The sequence below is a fragment of the Colobus angolensis genome, unplaced genomic scaffold (genome assembly GCF_000951035.1).
Source record: "Colobus angolensis palliatus isolate OR3802 unplaced genomic scaffold, Cang.pa_1.0 Scaffold6, whole genome shotgun sequence".
NCBI classification, from domain to species: domain Eukaryota; kingdom Metazoa; phylum Chordata; class Mammalia; order Primates; family Cercopithecidae; genus Colobus; species Colobus angolensis.
Genome location: NW_012119598.1, coordinates 3,238,089 through 3,254,771, shown reverse-complemented (window position 1 = coordinate 3,254,771; position 16,683 = coordinate 3,238,089). Strand labels below are relative to the sequence as shown.

At 42.8% G+C, this 16,683-nt stretch overlaps 1 protein-coding gene across 1 annotated transcript; it reads right to left on the bottom strand.

Moving 5' to 3' along the window:
- Positions 1–3,314: 3,314 nt before the first annotated feature.
- STC1 (stanniocalcin 1) lies at positions 3,315–16,274 on the bottom strand. Its single transcript, XM_011962607.1, has 4 exons — positions 15,894–16,274; positions 13,738–13,880; positions 12,831–13,042; positions 3,315–6,451 (listed from the first exon to the last, which is right to left on the bottom strand). The coding sequence occupies exons 1-4, from the start codon at positions 16,009–16,011 to the stop codon at positions 6,181–6,183; spliced, it is 744 nt and encodes a 247-aa protein (XP_011817997.1). The 5' UTR covers positions 16,012–16,274; the 3' UTR covers positions 3,315–6,180.
- Positions 16,275–16,683: the final 409 nt, after the last annotated feature.

Below are 16,683 nucleotides of genomic sequence, written 5' to 3'. Positions count from 1 at the left end.
TGGCGTCTGCAATTAATTTCTCTCCCCACCATGGCCACATGCCCTCTATTCTCTGGCATACCCAAGTATTGCTGCTAGGGCCTCAGATATCCTACTGGGGGAGATATCATAGATTAATTGGTGGTGGTGGAGGAGGAATTCCTCTCCTCTCCTCTCCTCTCCTCTCCTCTCCATTCCTCTCCTCTCCTCTCTTCTCCTTCTCCCTCTCCTTCTGCCTCTCCTTCTCCCTCTCCTTTCCTTTCTTCCTTCCTTTCTTCTTTCCTCCCTGCCTCCTTCCCTTTCTTCTTTCCTCCCTGCCTCCTTCCCTCCCTCCTTCCCTCCTTCCTTTCTCCATTCCCAAATGCTTAGTGGATGCCAGCTTTGTGTTAAGCATCAGGAATACAAAAATGACTAGGTCCTTTTCTGCTAGCAAGAAGTCTGCAGTGCCATTTGCTACCAGGAGGTGACATGGGCTTTGGTGAATGAAAAGGAGTTTGAGAGGAAGGCTACTCATTATAAAAAATCATTAGAAGGAACTATTCATTAGGAGGAATTACCTACCTGTGAAGATAATCTGAGAAAGTCATGAGGCAGAAAAGGTCATGGTGTCTTTGAGGGGATAGTGAGAAGTTAGCACCAACAGAATTTAGAGTGAATGGTAGGGTGAAGGGCTTCTATGTTGAGGGGCTTAAATTTGAAGTCAAGATGCTTTATTTTCATCTTTTAAGCAGTGGGAGCTACTAAAGCAAGGAAGTGAAATGATCATACTTGTACTTCAGCAATATCCCTGTAGTGTGGAGGTCCCTAGGACTGGGAAACTGATTCAGGTACGCAGTGATACTTGGGATGTTGCTACTTAAAGCATCCTCTGTGGAGCAACAACATCAGTATCACCTGGGAGCACGTGAGAAACGCAGACCCTTGGGCCTCATTCAGCCATTCTCACCCACTGTAACAAGATCTCCAGGTGATTGTTGCACATAGTAAGTCTGAGAAACTCTGACTTAGGAGCTATGTTGATGGCTCTTCGGCACTCACATATTCCCCACAGGACGGGAGGCCTGGCCTTTTCCTCTCACACCACAAACTCACAGACCATTCCATGATCTCTGTCACCTCTTTTTTGAAAAGGATAATAACAATTTTTTTAAAATTAAATGTATTTCAATAGTTTGAGAAATTCTATCTTTTTGAACCATGGCTTTTCAAAATGTTTTAGAGGCATGGATTGTTAATGGTTCAGGGAGGCATGCACAGGAGACTATTATACCCACGTTATTCTATTTTCCAAGCTTGGTGATGGGATGCAGGTGTTCATTTGCCATTTTTTTGCAGGTTGCAATAATTTATAATTCAAATTTATAAAATCTTGCTGGGCACAGTGGCTCACGCCTGTAATCCCAGCACTTTGGGAGGCCAAGGCGAGCGGATCACTTGAGGTCAGGAGTTTGAGACCAGCCTGGGCAACATGGTGAAACTTCGTCTCTACTAAAACTACAAAAATTAGCTGGGCCTAGTGGTGGGCACCTGTAATTCTAGCTACTTGGGAGGCTGAGGCAAGAGAATCACTTGAACCCGGGAGGTGGAGGTTGTAGTGAGCTGAGATCTCACCACTGCACTCTAGCCTGGGTGACAGAGTGAGACTGTCTCAAACAAAAAAATTATAAAATCTTAATTAAATAAAAACGTTTGGTGACCTACAAAAGGAAAACGTCAGAAAAACATTCTTCATCCAAAATGGTACCTCAATACTCACGGTGAGGGCAGGAGTGGAATCTAAATAATGGGAATAACTTTAATGTAAATGGTGAGAGTTACATGTATTGAGGGCTCAAGGAATTCTAGTCTGAGGGTACTTGCTATATGGTAGACACTATTTTAAGTCCTTTATATGTAACACATTGAATTCTCAGTTACTTTTGGAACTAAGGCCTATTATTTGTCCCTATTTTGTAGGGGCATTTTCATAAACGAAAAAAAGCTAAAGTGTGAAGATATCAGACACTTGGCCCAAGGCCACAGAGATTGTAGAGGAACTAAGGTTTAAACTCAGTTTATACAAATCCCAGCTCTGTTTTTTTTTTTTTTAAACACTATACTATAGTGTAGCATGCAATCTCTTTATATAAATAAATATTTATAGAAGACTATGGATGAAGGATAATAATAAAAGAAATGTGCTCTTTTTCCTTGGCCAGGTCAGAGTAAAGCAAATGCAGGACATATTTGGCCCTTAAGTGACAATTCATGTACTGGTTTTTAGTTGCTTTGGGCATAACTGAACTTGGGAAAATGCAATTTGGAGCTAGAAATGAATGATGTTGAGAAAAATTATTATTTATTTGTATATATACATAAATTTTATATATAAATTATTATTTAATTGTGAAGATAACCTTCACAATTAAAGGAGTCTCATATAAGGTGTCTCTTGAAAAAAATTATGCCACCGAAGCTCCCCTTTTTATGTGACCAAACTCATAAGCATCCTCCAAGACCCAGCCGTCATTCTGTTGTGTAGTCTTGGACCATTTTCTGAGATAGGGAGCTTTTGCTCTCATTGCCGCAACTTGTGTGATACCAGCTGACCCTCGTTGAGCATAATCATGTATTGGGAATGTTGTAAGCAGTTCACTCGTTTTATTTCCCCATAGCAGCTCTGTGAGATAACTGTCACAATCCCCATTTTATAGAGGGAGAAATTGATGTGTTTTGAGATTAAGAAACTCATCTGACATCATGTGCTTAATGAATGACAGAGCTAGAATTCAAATCTTTTGTTTTAACTGCAGAGCTATCTGCCTCCCTTGTCACACTGATTCAGTTGTCTTTTTCCCCTTCTTCCAACTCTTTCTAAATCATTTATTTAAAGTATTAAAGATGCTGTTTTAGTGTTGGGGACACACTGGTGACTGAAACGCTCTTCTCCCCATCATGCTTTCAGTCTAGGTGAAGGATGGAGAAAAAAAATCTTCCAAAAAGAGATAATAGCATAAATAAAAGACCTGGAAGGGAGAGAGCCCAGTCATTCCCAGAGCTGCCTATGTGGCGGGAGCGTAGAAGTCACTGAACAGAAAGAAAGTTGGGTCTTACAGTTGAGCAGCCTGCAGACCTTAAAGCTTCTTCCAACTTTGCAAGGAGTTTGGGATATCATCAGTGAGAATAATGGGAGCTACTCAATGCTTTTTAAAAAACTTAGAAAATGTTGATTTAAACAATATGTCAAATTTACATATTGACAATTAGTGACTTTAAAGAAACTAGTCAGTCTTGGTTCATGTTCAGGAATTCTCTTTCAATAACTTTTTCAAGAATAACAATGAAAGACATGGGGGGAAACCAATAAAACGTAACACTTTATTATTATTTTTATCTTAGAAGGAATTCACCAAAGGCTTCATATTATGCTATGGCATCTTTAATTATAAAAATAAGCAAATAAAATAACTTGCATCTGTCATTACCATGATATGTTTCATAACCTTTATATGCACATGGAGCTTAAAAATGTAATTTAACAATAAATAATGACATATACCAGATATGCTCACTGTTTATTCCAGTACTCAGCCAAAAACCTAAATATCATTTAAATTATAAATACATAATGCAAATATAATGGCACAAAAATGTCTAAAGTGCAACCAAATCACAAGAGAAGAATCATGCAAACTGGTCTAGGTCAGCCCCCGAATTACTCTGCAGCAAACACAAGACGAAGCTTTGGAAGTTTAAGGGGGAGTCGGAGGGAGTGGGGTGCGGGAAAGAGAAGCAAAAAACTAGCAACATTGTGAGAACTGCTTCTTTCTGTATGTGTAGATATATGTATTGTAGATACATATATAGATATAATTGTGGGGAGAAAAGGGGGGTACCACGGTTTGAAGAGGTCAAAAAAAAAAAAAAAAAAAAAAAAAAAAAAAGAAAAAAGGAAAAAAAAAGGAAATCTACCAAACTGAAAAAAGAGAGAAATTTGCTAGGAATATTCATGAACTACTTGTCGCATTGGGGTCCTGGCTTAGTTGGGTTTGCAAAATGGACACAACACACAAACTTTAATAGCTTTTCTGGTTCAGAGAAGTCAGCCTTGCCTGGGGATGGGAAGTGTGGGAGGGAGGGGAAGAGTATAACTTAGAATATGGTCTACCTGATTTCCAAGAGGCTAAGGCAGTGTCCATAAGTTTGGGGACCTGGGGATGGGACAGTTCTGAGTATAAAAATGCCCTTAACAATCTGATGTCAGCACGCTTAGAGGCTGTGTGGGGACAAAGGCAGCAACGTTTGTGCTGCTGCTGCTGCTGCTGGGTCTGTTGCAATTGCTCTTGGTCCTTGAGCAGCACGTTACTGGTTTTAAAGGCTTTATGGTAAAGTTGTATTGCTTTTCATTTTTCTGGAGATGTGCCCTCTCTCCTCCCACCAGGATCCCTATCACTCGATTTGGTCAAATCTTGAGTTTAGCCTAGTGAGAGTCAAGCACCAATAGTTTCTACCTAAGCGAGTTTGGAGTGGTCCCTGCAGTCCTACCCCTCCTCCCTCTCTTCCTCTCTTAACATTGGCCTTTGGTGGGCAGTGACGCTCATAAGGGACTGTTGGGTTCAAGGACAGTGACCCTGAGAAACTACTGTTGTTCATAGATAGGTTAGTCATTTGACTTTGGTGGTCGCCATCTTGTAAACATCATGGCAGAAATAATCAAACCACCAGCTCGTTTTCCCTCTTTCTTTCTTTCTTTTTTTTTTTTCTTTTTTTTCTATTTTTTTACGATCCTACAGAGATGGCCCAGCTGCCAGGACTACTTTGGCAGGCAGCGTGCTACAGGACGAAAATGTAAGAGAAGTCTATTAAGGCTGGACAGCCCAGGGTTATTTATACTCTCTCAGCCCCAAGTCCCCCGGACTAAAGACCCAAAGGCTGATTGACTCATTCCTGATTGATTTAATGGAAAGTCTCCCACCCCATCATCATTTGCCAGAGTACCAGGCACCGATGAAAGGGGACGAGTAAAGAACTGCCACTTCCTAATGTGTAGTAGGCCTTATCACACTGTAAGTGGTCCAAGCCCATAGGGATGATCTTTTTGGTTCCCGGAATTTCCAGTTGGATGTGACAGAGATCTTTCAGTATAGGTCTAAGTCAAGAGTAGCCTCTGGGTTGAGGTGGGCTGGGAGATTAACATCTTACCTGGGGTCCTTCAGATAAACCTGTTGGTTTTTCCTGTCTCATACAGGCCCATCTTAAGTTTTGATGTTGAATTAAAACTACTTCTACCCCCTTAGTTATAAAAAAGGCCACAAGGAGCATTTATGTGGATATCTGGAAGTGAGATAGTTATTCCATTCCCAGGAAAAGAAAAATAAAGCTAAGTTACAAAACTAAATCTATATGCAATAAAGTTATTATATACTGCTTTGTTTAAGCAGAGTCCTCTGGAATTTATGTACAGTACATTAGTTTTCAGCTATTTATATTCCACAGTTAGACCTTAAGATTCTCTGGTTTTAAGACAATTGTTAAAGATACTTTTAAAGCTCTGAGCAGTTACAGTACATAAAGATGTTAGCTTTTTGTTTTTCATTAGATGCAAGAAGATGCAGGCTCAAAGTCTGGTTGGACAGCCAGGCTCAAGCAATTTGGTAAATGTGTCGGAAAGAAAATTAGACATTGGAGGATCAAGACCATAAGACACTAGCTCATTAGAGATCAAGAATTCAAATGTGACATTCATATTCGTCCATGGCCAGCACAGATTCATAACACGAATTCCATTTAACATCTTTATGAGCATTTAAGACATGCATTTAAATAAAGTTTTCTTATCAGCTAACTCTACTGGGGCAACCATTCTAAAGGGATCCACATCTTCAAATTACAATGGCTGGAGAGTTACATGAATGTTTTGTATTTGGGGGTGGTCTGAGGGGAGCAGGGGAAAAAACATGGCAGAGGAAGTTGGTAAAAGAGGGTACTTTCTCCTGAGGAGAGGCAGAATGATCACATGGATTTTGTTGGTGGGAACGCTGCCATTGTAGAATGTTGGGATATTGATTACAGAAGCCTAGTTTCATGCAATTTTCTTTAAGGGGGATAGAAAATAGGAACTACTTTAAAAAAATCAAACCAGGCACAGTACACTCAAAATTGGTGTGTCAACACCCCTAAAATGATACTAGTTTGGCGAGGTTGTGAATAACCTCTCCCTGGTTATGCACTCTCATGGGATGTGCGTTTGATGTGGGAGGGAGAGTCCTCCTCACCTCGGAGGTTCCTGAGGAGGACTTTCAGCTTCTGCGGCTCATTGGTGCGTCTCCTGTTGAAGTCAGCTCGTGGGTGTGTTTGGGCACAGTGGTCTGTCTGCAGGATGTGGAAGAGGCTGGCCATGTTAGGTCCAATTTTCTCCATCAGGCTGTCTCTGATTGTGCTGACTGTGTCTTCATCACATTCCAGCAGGCTTCGGACAAGTCTGTTGTAGTATCTGCATCAAGAAAGAGAGTGCATGTGGTAGTCATCCAGTGAGCGCCAGGCAAGACCCAGGTTTTCACCTAGGCTCTAGCCAACACGAGTCCCTAATGGCCTGACCATGCAAACATCAACTGTTCATCAGTTGAAGGTGGCTTTTGCTCTCTAACCCTTGTGCCATGTCTCCCTAGTTTCAATGCATCTACTCCTAGGGTTTACCACACAATGCAAGACAGATCTTCATGTTTAGAGTTCAGGAGATTTAGATCACACTTTGAAGAGCAGGCTGACTGTGGTGATTGACAATTTTAGAAGCAGAATTACAGAGTTAGCTGGGACCACAGAGACCATTTGGTGACTAGTTCAACTCTCATTTTGTAGAGAAGAAACTAAGGTGGATGAGCTGAAGCACTTTAGAATGAGGTGAGTCCAACGCTCAACACTGAGATTAGTAGCCATTGTACATGCATATGTAATTATTTTGATGCTTTTTTGTAATTTCCCTTTTTTTCTGAAGCAACTTAGAATGAGGTGAGTCCAACCCTCAACACTGAGATTAGTAGCTATTGTACATGCATATGTAATTATTTTGATGCTTTTTTGTAATTTTCCTTTTTTTTTTTTTTTGGTGGTGCATGGGCACGGGTGTGTGTGTGTGTGTGTGCATGCGCGTGCATGTGCAGATGTGTGCATCTTCTGATGAAACTTCATCTAAGGCCCCCTCTTCTGTGTGCCATGCATTTTTCTACATAATCTAATTCCCATATCACATACTTGGCCAACTCTGATAAAAGATATTGACTGACTCCATCTTCAGCCCTCCATCAAAGGTGTATTGTAGTCAAAAGGCCAAATCCTAGGCAAGAAGGCTATTTAAATGGAAATATTGGTGCTTTTTAAGGGTTCATGTTACTATAATTCATGAATCCTTCTCCTGCTGTACCAGGGTTTGCTAACCTCTTCCCTTTTTGGATATTTATAGATCTTTGTTCACCATCACACAGGCCAGCATTTGATGGTTTTGTGATGACTTTCTTTCCCTGACTAGACTGTAAGCTTACTGAAGGCAGGATTTGTGTCCTTCTTTGTATTCTTCATGGCCCAGTGCTATAGTGCTACATGGCCTGCTCACTGCACATTTGTTGATTTATTTTGTAGCCACTAAGGAAATGGAGTTTTAAGAATATAATTCTCTTCAATAAGTAGTGATTCCTAGAAGAAAACTTAACTGTAGTTTTGGTAAATTTTACCAAAACCCCTTATGTTTGGTATCAGTTACCTTCATATTTGGAGCAATTCTTTAAACACCCCCCAGCAATGTAGCTAAGCTGTGTGGCTTGGAAAGGATTAAACTGTCTAATATTTAGGGCATATCAATGACTTGTCCTGTCATTTGGGAAGACAGTTCAGGTATTTTCCAATTTAGATTGGGATGCCTATGGTCCATTTTGCGGTGGTAGTTGAGTTGTCAAAGCTCATTAGCTCTGTGTTCACTAATAAGAGACTCTGGGTGACAGTGACCTGCAGTATTTATAAGGAGAGAACCTTTCCTCAGAGGAGCCCAAGGATCTCTGGGGCCACTGGATCTTCCATGAAAAGAAACCTGTTTATTTTTAACTCACTGCACAGTGCACAGGATCAAACATCTTTCCAGAATAACTTAACCCCCCAGAGGTTCTTTCAAAGATGTATGGTAAATAGCATGGAACGTGGCTAATGAGGTGATATGGTCACCCTTCTGTGGCCAAGCAGAAGGAAGCTGGGGACTGAGAGGCAAGCGCAGTGTCTTGGTTGCTGACACAGGCCTGGCAAAACCCTTCCCTCCAGGGAGAATTATATCCAGAGATGGTTAAAATTGGGACTCTCTGGCACAGAGGAACATTTTCCAGCTCTTTGGAATTATAAAGCACATGAGTCAAAGGAGATCTCCTTTGGATGGGGAAATGGGGAGAAAACCAGTTTTGGAAAAACATAGAGTAAACAACTTCGCACCAGCAGCTTCTGACATCTACACACCCACATAGGTCTCCAGGCATCTCCTAGCTCTTGGGCTCTGCTAGGACCTGGGTCCTTGGATGGCTGTGTCTATTTCAGAGGGTGATTAGATCCTGGTAGCTGGTTTCTGATCTCCCATCCCTCCAATAAGGACTTTATAACTTAGAAGTTAACCCTTCCATTTCTAGAAAGAGCTGTTCATGCCAGATGAGTCCCCAAATGGGCTGGAAAATACAATCTTTCGCTAGAAAGGGATAAAAAGAAATGCAAGTTCTTTCTTAGAAGGACTTGAAAGCTTTTGTCTAGACAAAGAAGTCTAGTACCCTTAAGGGAATTAAACTTCTGTAGCCAGCTTTGCAGCTTCAGGGCCATATGCTTCCTTCAGGCCCCACTTTGTCTAAGTGCCTGCTCTTTTTTGGAGGGGTTCTACCTTTCTACCTTTACTGTCATTTTGTCTGCTGGCTCAGATAGGATACCTGACTTTGGTGTTTCTTGACAATGACCCTTGCCAGCCTGAGGGCTCTTCGTGAGAACCACCCACCCCCACTGGAATCTACCCTATTTCCCTCATGGAGCTTTTGTTAACTCAGTAAGGGCAGGCTGAGAAAGCTCTTTAGAATATAAAAAAAAGTCCATGTCTCCATTAGTAGTTCTTCAAAGGCTGGAAAATTTGTCAGGATTCTTTGATGTCACCAGTATCTCAGTATGAGCCATAGGTTAACCCAGTGCCTGTCCAGTAAGGGCTGGAATAGCCATTTACCTCTGGAATCATGCTTGCTAATGACATAGCTCTTTCCTGTGTCACTAAGTGTGATAGATTATTTAAGAGGTTGTGTCTCCAGCAAAAGTTGGCTTAGCAGTCATCACCTATTTAGTGAGCACCTTCTTGTACTACAGTCTTATAGTTCCTACAGTTATTGGTAGGATGTGTCCATCCTTTTGAGAGAGAAAGTACACAAATTTAATTGTGGACTACCATGGTTCACATATATTCAATTGTGCTTAGTATTTTATTTTGGGTTGTGGCTATTTCCTGCAGATTTTGCTGGCTGCCATTTTTGAAGTAGAAATCAAATAGCTTGGCTCAAGGCCACGTGAGTTCTAAGCCCAACTTAGTTATTCACAAGCTGTGTGACCTTCAGCAGGTCACTCTACTCTCTGAGCATTTCTTCTTTAATCAGTAAAACGAGGCAGTTAGTCTAGTTAACCTCTGCAGTCATCTCCAACTATGACATTCTCTGCTTCTAGGGATTCAATACACATTTTTCTTTTCAATTTTGTAAAAAATAGAGCAGCTCTGCTTACATCCCCTCTTTTGCAGTGGTAGTTAGGACTGCTTAAGAAGATTCCTTTCTTGGTTGGGCATGGTGGTTCATGCCTGTAGTCCCAGCACTTTAGGAGGCCAAGGTGGGTGGAACACCTGAGGTCAGGAGTTCAAGACCAGCCCGGCCAACATAATGAAACCCTGTCTCTACTGAAAATACAAAAATTAGCTGGGTGTGGTGGTAGGCGCCTGTAATCCCAGCTACTTGGGAGGCTGAGGCAGGAGAATTGCTTGAACCCAGGAGGTGGAGGTTGCAGTGAGCCGAGATCTCACCACTGTACTCCAGCCTGGGCAACAGAGTGAGACCCTGTCTCAAAAAAAGAAGAAGATTCTTTATCTTTATGGAGGATGGAGGAGATGTGTTGGAAAGACTTGGTGGGCTAAGTGTTCTGATTGCCCAGCCCAAAAGTACCTTTTTAATTATGTGTCTTTTTTCTCACTGAAAATTCCATCCCTGACCTTTTTTTCTTGGTAAAGAATAAGATCAGATATTCTCCATAGCTACTGTTTCAGCCATGCTTACCCAAATACACACATACTGCCTAGGAACGTTCTGTGTGAGGGTTTATAAATAGTCCTTTGTTTCCCTTGATCAATATTATTCTTCTGTTTCCTGTTCCCTATCCATGCCCTAGAGAGTTGGAAGCTTTGTCAGTTTTCCCACTCTGGATCTGGGTTGGTCTAAGTGGTTCCCAAGCCTCACACCACCCTGCTGGCCTGATCAATTTTGCCTGCTTCCCACGGGGTTGAAAGCATAGTTTGCAAATTCAGGCAGGTGGAAACTCCAGGTACCTTTTTAACTTCTAGGTGCATTTCTGTCATGGAAAATCCCCTTGTTCTGGCTCCTGGTCCAGTCACAGGCTTTTGGATTCTCCCAGCCCCAAATCTCATGCTAGATAAGTCACAGGAAGGTGGAATGAACCTGTAACTACTTCCTCTTGCAATTCTGTGCCAGCTGGCACTGACTTAGCATGTGTCTATGGTGGGATAGAGGCTGGGAAAGCAGGATGTCTCAGGAAGGTGAGCAGCTTCAATGGAGCAAAGCAAGCCCAGCATGGAACCGCACATTTCTACAATCCTGAGCAGGAATAATATAGCCTGTTAAAGTGAAATTTTTGGAGAAAGGTTGCATGGAAGATTCTGGTTTTCAAGGGCTGGTCATATTTTTTTTTCTCCAATTGACCTTTCCTAATGAGTCCGTAAGATGAAAGAGAGAGATAAGAAGACTTTCTTTGTGAACATTTTCTAAAGGTGTTGAAAATAAGGCACTGATTAGAAGAAATAATGGCCTGGTTAAAAATTTACTAGTCTCTTCTTAGATAAGTTGGGACCTCTAGTCTAGTAGCTATATAGTTCTGCCTAAAGACCTCTCTGCCTTTCTAATGGAAGACACTACTTCAGATGAAATAGGGAGATTAGTATTGCCTCAAAATTGGAAATATGCCGTGTTATAGATCATGATTTGTCACAGAATCCTTAAGGATCTAAATTGCAATAGTGGCTTTGTTAATGCACCCCTCCCCCCACCTCTAACTACCACACAAACACATACTTTGTCCTTAGCCCCTGTCTGGCTAAGAATTCTTCATTTCTTTTCCTAATGGTGATGGAAGTCTCCAATACAATAATTAATCAGGTCTCCCCTCCCCATGACCTACCCCTATTTCCTCTGTGCAATAAGAATCTTCCTAGGGGAAATTTAAAACCAAGAGTTATATAGAGACAGCCCACTTGAGAGAAATGGTTTTATTTTTCTGTTCTGAGAAAACCATTTAGAAGCCCATGATAAAGTCATTTCCAAGGACTAGAGAAGTGATTCTTACAAATTGACTTGCGGTTCTAAAGGGCACTCACCTGTAGTTAAGGGTGAATAAGAAATTTTAGAAAGTGTTTGTGTTAGGCACCTTAGCCTTTCCCTAAGGAGGAATTACTTCTTTGTTGCATGTATGTACATGACTAAATCACTTGTAAGCCCCAGAGGGACTTGGCTGTTGCCACTATCTTAAGAAGGGTGGTGGCACCTGGCTAGGAAATTAATCACATAAGCCTATGAGAACTCTCAGATGATCAGAGTAACATGCAAAGGACTGATCATTGTGAATATGTGCAGATTTGAGTGGAGAGTCAAAGAATCATAGAAATTCAAGACTGGGAGTCAAGTTTTTAGGCTGAGGGATATCACAGGGGGCTAAATTTGACCAGCCCGCCCTGCCCCTGCCATACCTCCATGCCAACCCCATCAGCATCTCTCAGTTCTTGCTGGGCACCTTTCCAGGCCACACACATGAACTGAGGATGCCGGCTATCTCATGTAATAGGAATTCACTCCTGGCTGGTAAAGACACTGAAAAGTACAATGCCCAGATGTTACTGTACTAGCTCAGTGGCCTTGGGTGGTGTTTGAATACTAAGATGAGAATGGGATCTGGACAGTCATAGAACACACTCATTCTAGGAAGTGTTGGACTAGAGGAATGGGATAATATAAGGCCTGAAAGGAAACCTGAAAATGGTCCAGTTCAGCCATTTCACTTTTTACAAAGGAAATCTGAGCCCCAGGGAAGTGAGATGGCTTGCTCTGGGCTACCCAGTGAAATCTCTGACTGTGTTTGGGACTAATTTGAAATAGATGGAGATTTAAAATCTGCATTATGACATTTAACCAGAGGACTTTTTTTTTTTTTTTTTTTGGTCATGGCCAATTATGCTGTTGCACGGTCATGGTTTCAGCCAAATCTGATGTCTGAAAAGCTTGTTTCCAGAAACTTCACCATTCCCTTCAGGCTTATGGCAAAAAATGGTCAATGAAAACACCCAGGGATGCTGCAGATGAGGCTGGCTTTCTATGAGCTGCATGGAAAGACTTTTCCTATAACAGTAGGGAAAAAAAAGCCCAAGCTGCTTAAACTGTCACAACCAATCACAAACATATTTTTTTTCCTGCAAAAGCTGGGAAGACTGCAAGCTAAAATAAGAGCATGACTGTGGCAATTTAACCCTCCCTTCCAGTCTGGCTCTGCCAGCCAGCCACCTGCTCCCAGTCCCCTGACTGTGAAAAAGTGAACTCAGTTTGTACCTGTTGGAGAAGTGATTGGGCAGCTGGACGACCTCAGTGATGGCTTCGGGGTTCCGCTTGGCAATGCTGCACACGTTCAGCTTGCTGTAGCACTCTTCTTGCACCTCAGCAATCATCCTTTGGAACGTGGAGCACCTCCGAATGGCGAGGAAGACCTTGGAGGTGACCCCGTTGGCGATGCACTTTAAGCTCTCTTTGACGAATGCTTTTCCCTGCCATGGAGGAAGGATAAGAGGGAAGTCTTTAGGTTGACCTGAAAAGAGGATGGGCATACATGTGGAGGAATTTAAGGGGGCTCATCTGGGCAACATATCATGGCCATCTGCATATGCTTGCAATGAGAAGATTGCATGTCCTGGCTAAGGATTAAAAAAAAAAAAAAAAACCCCTCCCCACCTCCCTGGATTCCCTTGAGAATTGAGCTCTACCAAAATGAAATTAGAGAAAAAAAGATGAACTGTGATCAACCATCCTGCAGCTTAAAAATAGTCATAATCTGACTTTCTATTCTTGAGATTGAGACTTTGAGAATTCAGATCAAAAGCTAGTATATTGGTCATACAGAGAGAACTTCCTTGCTCTATGCATGTTTTTATGTCCTCTCACAGAGGAAAATCTTTTTGTCTTATCACCCCTGGCCTTATAAGACAGCCTCTACTAGCTCCTTAGAATCATGCATTAGAGTGAGTGGGGCGTGTCTTATACAGAAGCTATTTCCTGGCCAGATGAGTGCCTCTGCGTATGTGTGGTGTGTGCACACTTGTGCATACACATGCTGAGATGGGAATTTAGAATGGAGAAGCTGAGAAGCAGGGCTGGTCCCTACAAGACTGGTTCCTAATAACAATGGTCTAACACACTGTTAAAGACAAGCAGCCAGTGGGAGCAGTGGTCAAGGTCTTATTACCTGAGTGTCAAATTTAGCAGCGCTGTACAAGAAGGATTTACAGATGTCATACATCCCATCTGTGTCACAGGTGGAGTTTTCCAGGCATGCAAAAGCCCCGCAGCCAACCTGTAGAGCACTGTTGAGGCAGCGAACCACTTCAGCTGAAAGAGACAAATTCATCCATTCTGGGTCAAACAGTGAGGATGGGTGGGTGGGATCAAGTGGGTGCAGAGGTGAATTTCAAGGACATGGGGTCAGAAGAACTTATCCTAGGAATTTGTCATGAGAGGCAATTGATAGACCCATTTGAATGAGAAAGAGAGGATAGACAGGCTCCTTTTGCTTATGAGAGCTGGAGCACATGATGGACAGGGAGGGAGTTCTCTGTTTCAGACATAGGCTCCCTGTTTCACCATTACCTACAATTTTGGTGTCTGGAGAAGTGAGGCTGAAGTCTTGAAATGCACCGTGCCTTTAAGCCGTTCCATAGAATCAAAGGTCATTGCTTAGCACTTGAAAGCATGGAAAGGCAGGAGACAGTGGCTGGTGGTCAGGTTTAAGAGGTAAAAGGGCCAGGGAATCCATCTAGCTTTGGAAAAATGCACTCCCGAGTAAAAAGCATGGGATTTTAGTCTAAATGGAAGAGAAGACTGTGCCAGGAGTCCACTTGGAGACCCTTCTGATTTCAGGCTTTTAACTTACCGTCCTATTGGCAAAAAGAAATCTGATCCGTTCATGTTTCACCCCAACCCTCCACTAGGACAGTGCTTAGAGGTATGTATAATCTCTTTCGTATTAAAAGCCTTAAAAAAAGAAAAAGAGAAGGAAAAAGAAACACAGGTGTGGAATAACCAGGCCAAGGCATCCCTTGTGCAAGACTGCAAGAAAACCGCAAAAAACTTGCATGAGGCTTTCTACATTCTGGATAAGATCTCCCATAAAAGTAATTTTTCTCCCACAGAAGGGGGGTGTTCTGGCAGGCAGCTCGGCAAGGAATGATCTGCAGCCTTCATGCCACAGGATTCTCCTCTGAGATCAAAAGCATGGTTCAGTTAGTCTTCCCCACCCCCTCCCACCACCCGCAGCCTCTAGGATGTTACAAGTCATTTCCCTAATTATATATTTCCACGGGTTTAAATTATAACTTTGCTTTAAGCAGTTTTAATATGCATTAGGGCTGCTATTGTTTTAGGCAAGCTCGAATTGTGAATCACTGCATCTCTATAGCAACTAAGTACAAAAGGAAGTGAAGCAAAAGCCCTCCTCTCGGCAGAGACCTGTGCTCTTCCAAGGGGATCATCATCTGCAGCATTTTGACACCTGCGATCCGATCTTTGCTGACAGTTGGAGGACAGAGGGCAGTATTGGAAGGGGAACAAGTGGAGCCAGAGAAGTCAAGAGGCAGAGGTGTCAATGCGGGCTTCCTAATGATTCTTTTCCTTCGGAAGCCAAAATAATGCACAATTAGCTGCTCCAAGAGTCAAGACGAAAGTGAGACCTTACCCTTGGAGAAACAGCTGCTACGTTTCACAATTTTTTTTTCCAGGGGCTCTCTGGCTACGGGCTGCAGGGACGATTGAATGGAGCCCTAGAGAGCCAGGAGGGAGACAGGCAGCAGGGTTGGGGGTGGGATGTATAGGGTTTTCTCTGAATCCGCCCTGGATTTGTCAGACTTGAGGGCTATGGTTCTGAAAATCAGTCTGAAGAGGGAGCTTTTCTGTGTATTCTCTTAAGAGGTAGAGAAGTCAAGAAGTGAAGAGGTAGGGTCTTAAGAGGAAGGGAAGAGGGACAGCATCAAACAAGCCAGGTCTTACCTTAGATCAGCTTCTGGAAAGTATAGAGAGCGCTTTGAAGCATGCCAACATTCAAGCCTTTCCTCCCCTCTCACCCCTCCCCCTCCAAGAGGGTACGTGCCAGATTTCAGGCAATCAGGCTAGGCTTATGCAATGAAATACCCTCAGCAGAGCGTCCAGCTTCTTCGTTTAGTTGCATGCAATTTATTAAACAAAGGAGCTCCACTGCCTAAGGCTATTGGATTACACTGGCAGTTTATTGCCATCAGGCATGAAGCACATTTATTATCAAGATCAGCCGTCACAGACACAGTTGCAAAAGGGAGAGGCAAATGAGGACAGCTCTTTGGGGGAGAAACTGCTCTTGGGTTTGCTGCTTACCTGAGTTTTGAGCCGCCACTCGGGATTTCCTGGGGCTCACAGAGTCATTCTGCTCCGCCTCATGGGTTGCAGAAGCACTGATCACCAGCACCAGAAGCACTGCTGAGTTTTGGAGCATTCTCTGAGAAGTTTCCGCTAAGTTGTTGGGTTTTTTTTTTTTTCCTGCCCCCCTTTCCTCTTTCCCTCTCCCGGCTTGAGTGAAGATGTGGATCTGGATACACTGAAAGCTTAGGTGAGGATTTGATGAGGATTTTTTTTTGTTGTTGTTGCTGCTGATGCTGCTCCTGCTGCTGCTGCCGCCGGTGCCGCCGCTGCTGCTGCCGCTGCTGCCGCTGCTGCTGCTGCAGTCGCTGCTTCTTGCACCTCTGGCTTTTGCAAACTGGGGGCCCAAGAGCTGCACCCAGGGATTTTATAGCCGTTCTTATCGGTCCTCAGGATCAAGGACCAATCAGGTCCCTCAACCGGTCTGGCGAGCCAATAAGAGGGCATGCAATTCAGCTGGAGCTTTTTGACTTCTTAGAAATATTTTCCAGCAAATTAAAAGTACCTGCTGCCAATGTTTTATATGTGTGTGTGACTGTGTGTGCAGAAACGTGTGAAAAAGCTATTTTCATGGAAGTAAGGGATATCTCTGTATTGATTGAACTAAAGAAAAATCCTATAGAAATCTCTCCAAGTTGCTTTTTGAACTCTAGCCATCTTTTTTTCTAATGAGCCACTTGGGGGAAATGGATAGCAGGGGTATGGTGGGGAAATGTGATCTCTTTAGATGAGAACTTAACCTGCTTAC